General features: G+C 45.9%; 2 protein-coding genes across 3 annotated transcripts in view; one reads left to right on the forward strand and one right to left on the reverse strand.

The window, feature by feature from the left end:
* RBAK (RB associated KRAB zinc finger) overlaps positions 1-15,692 on the reverse strand; it is a 40,914-nt gene that overhangs the window by 23,324 nt on the left and 1,898 nt on the right. The window contains exons 2-5 of one of the 2 annotated variants that reach the window (XM_043559614.1): positions 14,911-15,012; positions 14,039-14,139; positions 12,308-12,440; positions 7,018-7,491 (exon numbers count right to left, since the gene is read on the reverse strand). The gene's annotated coding sequence lies outside the window, so the exon portion shown is untranslated. Of the gene's footprint in view, positions 1-7,017; positions 7,492-9,560; positions 9,659-12,307; positions 12,441-14,038; positions 14,140-14,910; positions 15,013-15,692 lie in introns of those variants that run through there. The other variant, XM_043559616.1, reaches the window with a different exon arrangement.
* Positions 7,523-12,289, forward strand: LOC122472052 (speedy protein E4-like). Its single transcript, XM_043561369.1, has 5 exons — positions 7,523-7,631; positions 8,119-8,316; positions 8,972-9,030; positions 9,534-9,619; positions 12,017-12,289. The coding sequence occupies exons 1-5, from the start codon at positions 7,523-7,525 to the stop codon at positions 12,273-12,275; spliced, it is 711 nt and encodes a 236-aa protein (XP_043417304.1). The 3' UTR covers positions 12,276-12,289.

Raw genomic sequence — 15,692 nt, forward strand, 5'->3', positions numbered from 1 at the left:
ATCAAGCCCCACGTGGGGCTCTGTGCTGACAGTGCGCAGCCTGCTTGGGATTCGCTCTCTCTCCCTCTCTCTCTGCCCTTCACAATTCTCTCTCTCAAAATAAATATTAAAAAAATAAAGCCTTCTCTTTCTGTATTTGTATAAAATACAAATATTTTCCCAATTCATCATCAATCTTCCTAACTTAATCTTTTACTTTCATTTTCTATCACACGGACATTATTTTTTGTGTTCAAATCATTCAGGCTCTCCTCACATTTCTCATGTGTTGACATTGTACTTGAAGAAGCCTTTCCCACCCTTAATTTTCTAAGTTGTGGCCTGTGTTTGCTCCTGTTTGTTTTCTTTTCTCTGTAATGTGTCAATTTTATTAAGATACCAGCACCCATCTTCAAGATTTGCAAACCATTCTTGAAGTCTTTCACCCATTTTTTCCCAAAACTAACATATTCACCGTGACCAGGAAATGTGAGAGGCTAAGAAAAAAGTTCAAGTTTCTCATTTGTTTGAAAGAACTGGTTCTTCTCTGGAGCCTTGGGACATGCCTTGCTTTAATGGAATGGTCGCCAGAAGTGTCAGGACAGTAACAGTCAAATCTGAATTCCCTCTTATTCAAAATACCGGTTGGATCAGTTTACAGGGAAGCTGTAATGAAGTAAGACCAACCAGGTGGCTTTAACCACAGAAGTGCATTGTCTCCGGTTCTGGAGGCTGGGAGTCTGAGATCCAGGCATGGACAGGGCTGGTTCCCTCTGAGGGTGGTGGGGGCGGGTGTGCTCCATCTTCTTTCCTTGGCTTGTAGGTGACCATCTTCTCTCCATGTGTCATCACATTGTCTTCCCTCTACTTCAGTGTCTCTGCGTCCAAATTTCCCCTTTTTATAAGGATGCCACCCATACTGAATTAGTGCCCATCCTAATGGCCTCATTTTTTTAGACTTGATTTCCTCCGTAAAGACCTAACCACCAAATAAGATCACATTCTGAGGTACTAGGGGGTTAGGACTTCAACACATGAACAGGGTGGTGGGGATAGGGGCACACAATTCACCCACAGCATTTGTGTACCCGGTCACATCAAATTCACTACAAGGGCTTTCTCACTGCTTTGCTTATGCTGTGGGAAAGGCCCTTAAAGATCATCTTTTTTTTTTTTTTTTAATTTTTTTTTTTCAACGTTTATTTATTTTGGGGACAGAGAGAGACAGAGCATGAACGGGCGAGGGGCAGAGAGAGAGGGAGACACAGAATTGGAAACAGGCTCCAGGCTCTGAGCCATCAGCCCAGAGCCCGACGCGGGCTCGAACTCACGGACCGCGAGATCGTGACCTGGCTGAAGTCGGACGCTTAACCGACTGCGCCACCCAGGCGCCCCAAAGATCATCTTATCTACACCTTTTATTTTATAGATGAAGAAATGGGGGCTTGGAAGGAGGAAGGATTTGCCCAAGGGCACATACTAGTTTATAATAGAAGCACTACTTTCCCATTCCCCACCCCCACCTCCATCTTTTGATAGGCACATCATACTAACTGGCTTATGTCCTCCAGATTGTCTGGGCAGATGGAGAAGAGAGTGGGATGAACGGGATATAGGACTTGAATCAGAGCAGTTGAGGTGAAACCTGGGATCCTGCTTCAGTCTTTTGAGTTTCACATCCTTTGTTTCTCAAAGACAAAACTCAGGGGCGCCTGGGTGGCTCAGCTGGTTAAGCATCTGACTCTTGATTTCAGCTCAGTTCATGATCTCATGGTTTGTGAGTTCGAGCCCTGTGTTGGGCTCTGTGCTGACAGCATGAGGCCTGCTGAGTATTCTCTTTCTCCTCTCTCTGCCCCTCCCCCAATGTCTGTCTGTCTCTTTCTCTCTCAAATAAATTAGTTTTAAAAAAAGGACAAATCCCAGCACCCTGTTTTCTCAACTCAACAGAGAAAATGAGACAATCCTCCTGAAAATGCCTTATAAAGGATAACTATCTCAAAACAAGATTTGAAACCATAAGTGGGCACATTGGTGTGTAGATAACATTTTATAGCACTTAAGAGAGGCAATGATATCAGACTACAACTAACATGATTTTAGGACCCACTGAGAGTGTGTCAGACATGGTGGAGGGGAGCATAAAAGTTAAAGACCAAGGGGAGCCTGGGTGGCTCAGTCAGTTGAGTGTCTGACTTTGGCTCAGGTTATGATCTCCCGGTTGGTTCATGGGTTCGAGCCCTGCATCAGGCTCTGTGCTGACAGTTCAGCTTCAGATCTGTGTCTCCCTCTCTTTCTCTGACCCTCTCCCACTTGCACTCTGTCTCTCTCTCTCTCAAAAATACATAAACATTAAAAATCTGTAAAGAAATTTAACACAGTGTTTAAAACTTGACATGTAATTGTTAAAAAAAAAAAGTTAAAGACTTTAATGATTAGCTTCTGACACCAGATCTTAGAGGTCAGTATCAAGAACCTCATCCCATCTCCCCATCCCAGACACTCTGTGTCGTCTTCCTAGGGTTTTCCCTAGGTCTTACAGGTCACAGGAGGGAAGTACAGAGACCATCACTCACTAGAGAATGACAGGCCACGGTGAGCAGCCCCTGGCGAGACAGGACTTCCTAGTGGAGAGAGCAGTTTTTCACCAGTACATGCACAGTCACTCAGGATGAACTCTGCTCATGGGTCTATGTATCCAAATCGGCACCCAGGCTGCTGGACAGGTTGTCACCAATAAACTGGCCAGAGGATTGAAGGCTGGTTCCAAAGGACCCCTCAGCCTTGGACTCAAGGCCTGACCATGGTCTTGGCATGTCAGGTATAGACCATGGCTTATTTCATGCAAGTGTGGCTTTGCTTTCTTTAGGATCCCCATTGCCCTGGGGCGCCTGGGTGGCTCAGTCAGTTAAACATCTGACTCTGGATATTGCGATCTCACTGTCATGGGATCAAGCCCATGTTGGGCTCTGTGCTGAGCGTGGAGTCTGCTTGAGATTCTCTCTTTGTCTGCCCCTCCCCCACTCACTCTCTCTCTCAAAATAAATAAACTTAAAAAAAAAAAAAAAAAAGGATCCCTATTACCCTGACCTGGGTGGCATGTCCCACAGAGAGATTTCCAAATCTGAATGTGCATCAGTAAATAAGTTAGGGGCACCTGGATGGCTGAGTCAGTTAAGTGACCGACTCTTGATTTCAGCTCAGGTCATGATCTCAAGGTTCGTGAGTTTGAGCCCTGTACTGGGCTCTGTACTGATGGTGTGGAGCCTGCTTGGGATCCTGTTTCTTCCTCCCTCTCTGCCCCTCCCCAGCTTGCTCCTTCTCTCTCAAAATAAATAAATAAACTTTAAAAAGTAAAATAAAAAAAAAAGTTAAAGTGGGCCAGTTCTGTTGAACTAGAACCAATGAGGCTGGATCCGGTATCTGTATCTCAGTTACTTTCCCCATGTGGTCCTCACGCCAGAAGGACTGCATTTGCAAAGCACTTCTGTGTCATCCTGCCAATATTTCTGCAATAGCTACAGCCACTGTTATATTAAACTGCCTCCACGGGGGGAAGAGACAGAGAAGAAGTAACAGTTTGGTCCTCCCCGTCTGAGCTGTTTAGCCCATTTTTGGGCAATGTACCAACAGTGTATCTTAGGATGGGCCCTGCCTAACTGTGGAACATCCAGGCAAGGTGGTGGGGGAGAAAGGACTACACAAACTATCTTGAAGAATCCCCTTCTTCAAAGAAATCCAGGCTTTCATGGCACAGAAGAGAAACTTGAATAGGGACAGAGTATCTGCTTTCTAGTATTGGGAAGCTAGCTTCATCAGGAGGAAGAGTGGCCTTCCATTTTGTTATGGAAGGACCCAACCAGCTATGATGGCTGAAAGCATCATGAATGAAATTTAAGTGCAAACTGGCTTCCTAGGAGTTGAACTTCTCCAGGGATGAGTCATGTGTCCTTCACACAGCAGTGCCTCTTCCACCAGTGGGGACCTGTGGGAGGGCCCCGGGCCCAAGGATACTGTACAGGTACCCCAAGGCTGTCTGCATGCTCTCTGAGACCTCGTCCGAGTCTGAAAGTTGACGATTGCAAACAAAGGAGACACTCAGTCCCTGTGCCTTGGATCAACTACTTTCTAACGATCTTGGCTTTATTCAGGTAAAACCGACAAAAAATGGAAAGATATTTAAAGCGTGCATCCAGGTGATTTGATATATGTATCCACCATGAAAGGATTCTTCCCATCCAGTTAATTAACATATCAATCACCTCACATGCTCACCTTTTTTGGGGTTAGAACACTTAAGTTCTTAGCAAATTTCACTTATACAACACAGTGTTATCAACTGTGGTTCCCAGGTTTTATTTGAGATCCTTAGACCTCATTCATGTTATCAGTGAAAGTCTGCACCCTGGCAAACCTCTCTTTTACCTTCTGTTTCTATGAGTTTGACCTTTTTTTTTTTTTTTTAAGATTCCACACATAAAGGATACCACGCAGTATTTCTCTTTCTCTGTCTAGCTTATTTCACTCAGCACAATGCCCTCGAGGTCCATCCGTGTTATCACAAATGGCAGGATATCCCTCAGATCTCCATGCGTGTACCTTACATCTTCTTTAGCCATCCATCCGTTGATGGACACGGGTTATCTTGGCTATTGTGAATAATGCTGCAGTGAACACAGGAGGGCAGACATCTCTTTAATATCCTGCTTTCATTTCCTCTCGGTATATGCCCAGAAGTGGGGTTGTGGGATCATATGGTAGTTCTGTTTTGAGAACCCTCCACATTGTTTTCTGGGTGAACTGATTTGACTTCACTTATGCCTGGGTGGGGCTAATTAGAAATACGTAAGTGATGAAAATACAAAATAAAACTCTAGGCCCATCCTGAATAACAGATGTGCTTCTCATCAAAGTTCACACAGCGGATGGAAAGCAGGACTCAGAGCCAAAATGTGGAAACGACCCAGGTGTCCATCAACAGGTGGATGAACTAAATGTGGTATGTAAATACATATGTGTATCATATTGTTATTATATTATTATGAAAGGAACATGCAAAAACATGTAGACACGCGATGGCTATTACGCATCCTTAAAAGGAAAGGAACTGTGACATGCTATAACATGGATGAGGCTTGAGGACATTTTGCTGAATGAAATAAGTCAGAAACGAATGGACAAACCCTGCATGCTTCCATGATGGGGGGTACCTGGAAGTGGCCGTGTCCATAGAGACAGAAAGTAGGACGGTGGTTGCCAGGAGCTGGGGCGGGGTGGGGGAAGGTGGGGAGGTGGTCCTTACTGGGTGCAGAGTTGCAGCTTCAGGCAATATAAAAAAGTTCTGGAGACGGATGGTGCTGAGGGCCGCGCAATAGCACAATAATGCATGTGTGCCTCATGCCACTGAATTATACTGTTAAAAATGGTTAAAATGATAAATTTTATGTTATGTTATTTTACCGAAGAAAGAAAGAAAGAAAGAAAGAAAGAAAGAAAGAAAGAAAGAAAGAAAGAAAGAAAAAGAAAGAAAGAAAGAAAGAAAGAAAGAAAGAAAGAGAAAGGAAGGGGCGCCTGGGTGGCGCAGTCCGTTAAGTGTCCGACTTCAGCCACAATCTCGTGGTCACAAAAAGACTAAATCACAATCTCGTGGTCCGGGAGTTCGAGCCCCGCGTCGGGCTCTGGGCTGATGGCTCAGAGCCTGGAGCCTGTTTCTGATTCTGTGTCTCCCTCTCTCTCTGCCCCTCCCCCGTTCATGCTCTGTCTCTCTCTGTCCCAAAAATAAATAAACGTTGAAAAAAAAATTAAAAAAAGAAAAAGAAAAAGGAAGGAAGGAAGGAAAGAAAGGAAGGAAGGAAGGAAGAAAAGAAAGAAAGAAAGAAAGAAAGAAAGAAAGAAGAAAAAGAAAAAAGAAAGAAAGAAAGAAAGAAAGAAAGAAAGAAAAGGAAGAAAGAAAGAAAAGGAAGGAAGGAAGGAAGGAAGGAAGAAAGAAAAGAAAGAAAGAAAGAAAGAAGAAAGAAAAAAGAAAGAAAGAAAGAAAGAAAAGAAAGAAAGAAAGAAGAAAGAAAAAAAAGAAAGAAAGAAAGAAAGAAAGAAAGAAAGAAAGAAAGAAAGAAAAGGAAGGAAGGAAGGAAGGAAGGAAGGAAGAAAGAAAGAAAAGAAAGAAAGAAAGAAAGAAAGAAAGAAAGAAAGAAAGAAAGAAAGAAAGAAAGAAAGAAAGAAAGAAAGAAAGAAAGAAAAGAAAGAAAGAAGAAAGAAAGAAAGAAAAGGAAGGAAGGAAGGAAGGAAAAGGAAGGAAAGGGAAGGGACAGGAGGGAAGGAAAGCGGAGAGAGGGGTGGTGAGAGAGGGGAGGGGAGCGGAGGGGAGGGGAGGGGAGGGGAGGGAAGGGAAAGGAAAGGAAAGGAAAGGAAAGGAAAGGAAAGGAAAGGAAAGGAAAGGAAAGGAAAGGAAAGGAAGAAAGGGCAAGTCTCAGATGCCCGGGTGAGAAGCAGAGGTAGGAGGTAGGTAGGAGGAAGGAGGTTCAGACGACGCTTCCTCTGATACCACAGGGACAACCAGTTGGTCGTCCGCATTACTACATCCATACTTTCATGTGTCTCCCCACCTCAATAAAACAGATTCTGTCCTGGCGATTTTTCCATTTAGTCTTTTTGTGCATGTGCCATTTTCTTCTTAGGATACACAAATGGTAGTGAAATTTCTGGGTCAGGAGTGATACACATGCTCACAAACTTTATCTGCAGAGCGGAGCTGATTAATGGCAACTGACGGGCAGGTTTGGAGCGACCCATAGACTTCAGAAACTGTAGACACCATTTGAAGCGTGTGTGAGCACGCTTCAAACAGTCTCCCCAAAAAGTCTCTCGGGCTCAGTAGAGCATGAGTGTCCCTCCAGCCCAGAATCGCATCAGTAAACATAGTGTCAGTAAACATCGAGCACAGGAGCTCTGTCAAATTCAGCATTTTGAACTAGCTTTTAACCCAACAAATCAATGTCCCTGGGACCTTCTTTAGATACTGATTTCACTCTCACAAGGTCTTACCTTCCTGCTAAATTTCCTTGTTGGCTTCCTCCCTCTCCCGCCAGACTGCGCCTTGAAATAGGAGTAGAGGGGTGGAGAGAGTCTGACATGGTTCAAGTTTAGCATGGAGGGAGCCTGGCATCTGCTGGAGAGTGGTCCAGACTCTGGAGGACAGTTCTGGAGGACGGTCCAAGGCTGGGTTGGCGGCAGGAGATATCCTTTACCCCGATCTCCAAAGTGGACACCTGTCTGGCAGTTATGCGTGTTTTCCTTCAAACTGGTTGCCAGGCTGGAATGACCGATGACATCAGAGGCTTCTGACCTTCCTGATTGGAAGGATCAAACTCCATAGTGCTTAGCAGCGGAGGTGGACAACAGCATCTTCTCAGAGCTTTTCTTCACTTCCAGCTTTTCCCCAGCTTGGAGAAGTGATAACGGGCTTGTGTTCAGCCAGAATCCAGAAGAGGAGTTTGAGCAGAACACAATCTAAGTTTTCTGGAAGGGAAGAAAGAGTTTGGGAGAAATCATGGCCGGTTGTCAACCGTGTTCCCGGTCTGAGGACCAGAGCCCACAGCCCAGCTCCTCGGGGTACCCCCTGCAGGCAGTAATGGGTGAAGAAAGCCCAGGGCCATCAGGTGAGGAAGCAGGAGGAAGAAGGGACTTGAGAGTGTTGACTAGGAAGGAGGAAGGGGTACACAAGTCAGAAAGGAGCATGTGAGTAGGGTTTGTGTGACAGGAGAGATTCAGAGAGCCAGGACCTAAGGACAAGGATATCCCCATGGAAGGAAAACCTGGGGGGCAAGGAAGGAGGGTCAGGAGATGAGATCCTCAAATGAGATAAAGGAGGAGAGGAAATTATTCCACTATTCCATTATTCCAATGGGAGAGATTAACTATAATGAGGAAGAGTTTCGAGGACAGGGGGATGGAACAGTGGCAAAGATGAATGGGGGCAGGTGGATATCAACAAGGCAGAAAGATGGAAAGATGGTTTGGGAGAGGCCAATAGTCTCCGAGGTCAGAGAGAATGAGGGGAGGCTTGGGTTGCGGAGGGGCTTGGGTGGCCAATGGCTGAATCCCAAAGACAGAAGCTTTATATTGGAGCCTGGTTTGTTCACTCAGCCCCCCGGGTAGACCCCCATCCCCCGCCTCCCTCCTGTGGCTGGAAGAGGAGAAGGGAGGAGTCAGAGGAGGAGACAGCCCCAGGGGGTGAGGACGTCTGGGTCGTGGAGACGCTGTGTGGACTCAAGATGAAGTTGAAGAGACAGCGGTTGTCTTCAGTGCTGCCTGAGCACCACGAGGTTTTCAACAGGCTGCTGGGTAGGCAGAGCACCCTCCAATCCTATCCTTTCTTTTTTTTCCTTAAAAAACAAGAAACTTCCAACGCCTACACTTTTCCAATGGAAAAGAATTCTCTGCTAGCTGCTGAGCTCTCTCTCCATCCTTGGAGGACCCCATATTGATCCTCATCAGGGACACTTAAGAACGACAGAGGATTAGGTGACAGAGGATTGGAGAAAGGTCTGTCTTTGGGACAAGAAACCTTGGTTTTGGTCATGCCCCTGGGACATCTCAGCTCTTAGTGGCCTTTTGAAACTAAATGCCGTCATCTGTGTGAAGGGGGATGACAGGCCATCTTTGTACCCTGAGGTCACTGTCAAATGAGAAAATGATGGTGAATGACTCTATGGTCTCTGTGGCCCCTGCAGCAGTACGTGATAATGACAGAGCACCACTGTTTACTGAAGATCCGAATCCTAGCTCTCTCTTGACCACCCCGCAAGGATACTACCATATTTTCTTGGCCAGTGAGTGGTCTCCTCTCACCTCTGCCCATCAGCCTCACCCTTGGCCACATCCTACAAGCTCTTTCTCCTCTTCAGGGGGAAGAAGCATCATTCTCCTCTTCACTCTGGAATGTTCCCACACTAACCCAGTTCTGGTTCCCAACCTAACACATGCCTTCTTCTCACAGAAGATCCTGTCGTTAAAAGATTCCTGGCCTGGGACAAAAACCTGAGGGTATCTGACAAGGTATCGTCTGTCACTCTCCACGAAGATGTACTTCCGCTCGCTCCAACGTCTGTCCCGGGGCAGGCGGATGCCTTCTGAACCCTCAGCTCTCCTTCTCTCTCCAACCTGATGCTGCCTACACTTCCCTTCAGGCGCCTCATGGTTTCTTGCAGATCTTCTGGGATCTGAACCCTTGTTGTGGCTCTCTGGCTGTTGTCACCTTAAGTCCCCTCTCCTCTCAGCTCCTGGGGGCTCCCCTTTGCTCCAGCTTATCAAAGACCCTCCTGAAGCTGGCTATCCTAAAGACAAGCCCCCAAAACAGCAGAGCAAGCCACCCTGGGAGCACCAGAAACTCTCCCCTTGACTTCCTGGGTTTGCAGCCAACCTTCTGATACCAAATAAGCGGGTTCAGCCGACATGTGGGAGCATGAGCACCTGCTGAGGCCTTCCACGCCCTGCCCCCACTTTTCTCCTTCCCCTAGGATGTGATCCCTGTCTTATGGCTTTTTTCCTCTCCCCATCAGTATCTCCTGTCTATGGTCATAGCTTACTTTAGCCGTGCTGGCCTCTTCTCCTGGCAGTTCCAACGAATCCACTTCTTCGTAGCACTGTGAGTATTTTGCCTCGGGCATCAGTGGTACTCAATACCCTGTGACAATGGAGGGGAGAAGTGGGACTCTGGCCTTCAGCTGTTGTTTTCAAGCTTATTTATTTATTTTGAGGGGGGAGAGCCAGAGAGGGAGGGAGAGAGAGAGAACCCCAAGCAGGCTCCACGCTGTGGGCACGGAGCCCACCGCGGGGCACAAACTCACAAACCACGAGATCACGACCTGAGCCAAAATCAAGAGTCAGATGCTTAACTGACTGAGCCACCCAGGCGCCCCTCATCTATTTTTTTTTAAACCTGTTTGTAACTGATTATTTTTTAACCTGTTTTTTTTTAAACTGTTTAGTCTGTGTATGAAAACGATAGGATTATAGCATAGCGTTTTTTATACTGTTCTTTCTAAACACAAATAACCCTAACATCAGTTAAGAGACTGAAGAATAGAAAACATAAAACCATCCGAAGAGGAGAGAAGGAAGGAAGTGTACTGCCCTGCCCCAAGCCAAGAGAGAAGCCCAAGTGACATCCATCATTGTCCTCTGCATTCCCTGCACAAATGCTTCAGTTCAGGCCCTCAGCACTCAGCACAGACCTACTGTAAATACTCCTGCTGGTGTCTTACAAGGCTGTCCCCAAGCCAGTGGGTGTTATGTGCCTAAAGTCCTTCCAAAGCACCCTTCCCTTGCTTCATCTTCCAACTTCGCCGGCCAGTGGCGCTCTTGGGCAAGGCCAGAGCTCCCAGTTTGGATCCAACCCTCTCCACCCAACCTGCCAAGTACCTTTCCCTCTGTTTCTATATTGCGTTTTCTGTCTAGCTGATTTTACACATGCACCTGAAGAAAATGACCTGTCCTCAAGGTTGATTCCAACTCCCAAATCTACAGATGCTCCCCTGACCTCTCTGACTTTTGTACCTGAGTAGCGCTTCTGTTAAAATCTTAGCCTCATAGGGCACTGAGGTGACTCAATCAGTTGAGCATTTGGCTCAGGTCATGATCTCATGGTTCAGGAGTTTGAGCCCCACATCCGGCTCTGTGCTGTCCTCACAGAGCCTGCTTGGGATCCTCTGTACCCCCATCTCTCTGCCCTTGCCCCACTCACATTTTCTTTCTCTCTCTCTCTCAGAAATAAATGAACATTAAAAAAACATTTTCAGGGAGCTTGTGTGGCTCAGTTGGTTAAGCGTCCGACTTCGGCTCAGGTCATGATCTCGTAGTATGTGAGTTCAAGACCCATGTCATGCTCTGTGCTGACAGCTCAGGGCCTGGAGCCTGCAGCCTCCTTCAGATTCCATGTCTCCCTCTCCCTCTGCCCCTCCCCCACTCATTCTCTCTCTCACTCCCCGCCCCCTGTCTGTCTGTCTGTCTCTCTCTCAAAAATACACATTAAAAAACATTTTCAAAAAATAATCCTAGTCTTATGGATATTTTGGACTATAGTTATTTAAAAAATATATTTAATGTGTATTTTTGAGAGAGAGAGACAGAGAGAGAGAGAGAGAGAGAAAGACAGAGCATGAGCAGGGGAGGGGCAGAGAGAGACAGAGGCAGAATCTGAAACAGGTTTCAGGCTCTGAGCTGTCAGCACAGAGCCTGACGCGGGGCTCTACCTCACAAGGTGAGCTGTGAGATCGTGACCTGAGCCAAAGTCTGATGCTTAACTGACTGAGCCACCCAGGTGCCCCTGGACTATAGTTATTTCTTATCCAGCCCCCACACCCCCTTCCCCAGTCCCATTAGACTAGACACCTGTTGAAGGCAGGTCTTGTCAAAATACATCCACACTCTCCTCTCCAAACACTCAACACAATCCCTTCCATTCTGCAAATGTTTAAGTTATTTTGAACCTATGAGGTAATCAGTATTGCCCTTGACCATGAGAGAAAGCATTCATTCATTCACTCATTCATTCACTGAACAAAAACTCCCCAAGTATATCTTATATGCCAAGGACCATGAGGCGATGAGAAGAAGGATGGGGAGAATGCATGTTGAACTGATGCATCCACATGAACCAAGTCCTACATTAGTCATTTGGTAGGAAAGCCACTTTCTGCAGAAATAGAGTGGACTCAGCTCTTGGCCGCAGGAACTGTGTATGTCCCCAGTCCACACAGGGAGACAGGTGTGTGCACAGACACGGTGAAGGGCAAGGGGCGGGCATGGGGTTGGGAACACAGGGCAGGACATGCCCACCGGCTTCCCTGCTCAGTTCTGTCTTGTCATCACGGTGGGAGACGTCTCTGCCCAGCAGTGCCTTCTTGGTGACTGGGTGGCATCTGGAGACACTGGGTAGTGAGCAGCCTGTGTCCTTTCTGGGAAGCTGAGCTGGGGTGTGTGTGTGTGTGGGGGGGGCCCTGCCTGTCCTGCTCCTGACCAGCAACCTAACATCTCTCTCCAGCTACCTGGCCAATGATATGGAAGAAGATAACCAGGACCCCAAACAGGCCATCTTTTCATTCCTGTACGGGAAGAACCGCTCCCAGCGTCCCTTGTTTCACAAACTGCGGTTTCAATTCATCCGATCCATGGGCTGGAAGACCAGGGTGTCCCGGGAAGAGTGTGAGGAGGTGGGTGGGCTGTGGGGACTTGGGGGGGGTGCCCAGTGGGAGAGAGAGGGGAATATGGAGGGACACGGGATTCGGGATGAGAAAGAATGAAAGCCTGGACGGTGGCAGGGAGGGGGGCCTACCTGGAGGCTGTCTGCTCAGGGGGCCGTCTGTCTTCCAGATCCAGGCTTTTGATCCAGAGCTGTGGGTGTGGGGGCGAGATCGCACCCTCATGCCCTAGAGTTCCCGGGACCACGGAGGCCTGAGGTCATCGGCCTGAGAGAAGGTAGGTCTGTGTCATCAAGGGTACAGGCAGAATAATTTATTGTCCACTTAGGAACTCGGAGGAGTCTAATTGCTGGACGCATGCTCATTGCCCCCCATCCCACACATCAGCCTTCCACACACTGTGAAGTGGGGGCAGCCACACAGCCAGACGCTGACTCACGTCCCAGCCACGAGCTGACAACCACACACCAGGCATGACCTCAGGGAAATATGTGGGTGCCAGAGCTCAAGAAAACCAGTTTGTCACAGAGGCATGGACTTGGCTGAAATAACTGCATCCAAAGCAATTGGGCCTGGATGAGAGTTTTGACGACATGTTGATTTTTTGTGTGAAATAGGAAAGTTTCTAATTTTTCCGTATATTGTGTTTTGACTTTCTTGTTTTAACTCATTTTTGGCCTTTAATCCCTGAGAGACTATTAACTCTAGGGATTTACTTACAACAAAATAAATGTCTAACAATATGATATTTCATGGAAACAGCCTACCTGTCCAGTAATAAAAGATAAATTATGACTAGCTATGTCTTCATCCAAATTTGCTTTCGAGCAAGTTGCTTATGGCCAGACCACATATGCGTTCTTCACCTCACCTGGCCCACTTCCAGAACAGTCTCTTATCTTGTTCAATCACACGTTTCCCCTCAGGTTTATGGTCAAGGAAGTTTGTCAGAACGAGTAAAGGTTAAGGAATACCAGTTTCAGCATGGCTTATTGTGATCGACACATAGTGACAGATTCGGGCAGAGGATTAAGTAAAGATGTGGTCTGAATTGTGCGAACTGGCTCTCTTAGTCTGTTCAGGCTCCTATAACAAAGTACCACAGACTTACGAACAGCAGACATTTCTTTCTCACAGTTGGGAGACTGGGAGGCTGAGAGCAAGATGCCAGACTGTTTTCTGGGCTGCAGACTGCCACCTTTTCGCTGTGTCCTCACCACCTTCTCGCTGCGTCTTCACACAGCGGAAAGGGAGAGCTAGCTCACTGGGGTCTCTTTTATCAGGGCACTAATCTCATTTATGAGGCCTCCACTCATGACCTAATCATCTCCCAAAGGTGCCACGTTCTAACACCATCACCTTTTGGGTTAGGGTCTCAACATGTTGATTTGGCGGGGGGGTGGACACAGGCACTCGGGCCATATAGCACTGACCAAATTTAGGACTAACTGCTTTGGTTAAACATTAGGATTCAGGGTTCAAATGGGAGGTTAGGCATCTGGTCTCATGGTTCATGATGTTGTTGTGTTGGTGATGTTTGTAGTATGGTTATTAATTCAGACCGTAAGAAACACAAAAGGACCAAGGTGAGCATTGAGTCTAAAGCAACATTCTCTCCTGTTTGTATTACTCCCTGAGAAGAATCGCCTAGAGTCCTGGCTACAGAGCATGTAGATAACTGGGCCTGACCTTCACCATAGTAAGACATTTTTGGAAGCAGGGTCCCCAAAGACCAAGGATCAAAATTGAAAATGAATTGAGGTTTAGAATGAAGGATTAAAGATAAAAATGGATTTATAAATCAGCCTAAACTCTGATGACAATTGACTGGGAATGTGAATAATCTTTTCTAACTGGAGACTTGCCTCCTTGCAATCAATCGGACATCCTCTTTTTCTCTCAATTTCAGAGCCCAGGGGAGATGCAGGTTTTCAGCAGGAAGTCCATCTGGATGCTAATGACAGGCCTGAGGAAGGAAGAGAGGAGTCTCTTGTACAGATAATCTGGAAGAACCTAGAACCTTCTAGAATGAGCTGAATAGAGTTATCACACTGTACTCCTAGGAGTTGGGGGCACGTCTAGGAGTCCATGGAAGGACAATGAGAAACCAGGGTTTTGTTCAGGGTCTGTCCCTTCCCAGGGCACCACCAAATATTTCAGATTGTTTTAATTCAACTCTCCTCTGAGGTAGAAGTTGGAGGGCCCGTTTTTTATGCACTGGGACGCAGATTAGGAGGGAAGTACTTCAAAAATGTAAAATTAGAGCCAAAGGATTGTTTGTGATAGATAGCCTAACAATATGCCATAAATTTCATTGGTTTATTTTGAAAGTCTTGCCCTTAGAATGATTATATTTATTTTTATACTCTATGTTTATGTATTTATTTTAAATAGTTCTGAAATAGTCATACTTTTCAAAACATGCTGTTCCTACAAAGTTTGTGATGAGATTACAGGTGTTACATATATGTAAATATAATTTTGTTTACATTTTCAGGATAGGTTTTGTGTTATTATATTTATATAATATATCAATTATAAGCAGATGGATAGTTCTCTCAAGTTCTTGTAACTACATTTTTAATTGACATTTACTCTTCATTATTCAATTGTGAGAATTCAGTTGTAATTTTTTAACTTGCCTTGATGACACATTTGTATGTTATTTTAGATTATTAAAGAGGATACCACAGTGTGTATCTTGGGGAAACATAATAAAGATAAAAAGTCTTCTTACCTTCATGATGTTCATAGTCATCCCAAGTCTGCCCTACCTGTTTGCTGTCAAATGATAATGTTGCTTAATGGGGTTGTGATCACTCAACCACATTTCGTAACTCTGAAAAATAATTCTGAGTTATTTTTCACCTGGAAAAAAGCAATAGAAGACAAGGCAAATCCTGAGCTAGAGTTCTAAAGCCGGAAAACAAGGAGAAGATACTGAGGGAGGAAATGGGGAAGAAAGAAGGAAGAAAGTACTATGGGGACCTAGATCTGAAAGTCACAATGAAGGCAAGGTGACTCAGCAAGATATGCATTCCCAGAGATGGTCCATGGCAAACACACCCACAGGTGCAAGGGAACACACGCAGTGTTCATTATTTTAATCATAAGGGGAGTCCTTTTCACAACCTCCAATTCCAGTTTACTGTGGTAGAAGGAAGATCCTTTGTGATGAAAAAGGAACAACTGAAAAGAAGTGAAAGTTTTGGAGAACTTTCTGAGAAGCACGAGAAGGTAAGAGGGGCTAAAGCTGACAAATCAGATAGGCATGAAAAGAAAGAGCTAATAACATGAATCCTGAATATTGGAGGAAACCATCTAGAGATGTGGTAGCACCAGAGAATACTGGGACTGTCCAAAATACCAAGCTTCAGTGTCCCCAGGGCACACCACCCTCCTGGCACATAGATGTATATCACCAGTCAGGAAGTTCACCTGAGCCTTGGTGACCAGAGTTTGTATTGGGGTTTCATTATGCAAAGTATGATTAATTCTATCACTGGCCATACATTGAAC

This window comes from Prionailurus bengalensis, chromosome E3 (assembly GCF_016509475.1).
Source record: "Prionailurus bengalensis isolate Pbe53 chromosome E3, Fcat_Pben_1.1_paternal_pri, whole genome shotgun sequence".
NCBI classification, from domain to species: Eukaryota; Metazoa; Chordata; class Mammalia; order Carnivora; family Felidae; genus Prionailurus; species Prionailurus bengalensis.

Coding starts and splice junctions, on each gene's coding strand:
- LOC122472052 (XM_043561369.1), top strand. CDS start 7,523: ATGGCCGGTTGTCAACCGTGTTCCCGGTCTGAGGACCAGAGCCCACAG. Junction 8,317..8,971: donor GGTTTTCAACAGGCTGCTGG/GTAGGCAGAGCA, acceptor TTCTTCTCACAG/AAGATCCTGTCGTTAAAAGA. Junction 9,620..12,016: donor ATCCACTTCTTCGTAGCACT/GTGAGTATTTTG, acceptor ATCTCTCTCCAG/CTACCTGGCCAATGATATGG.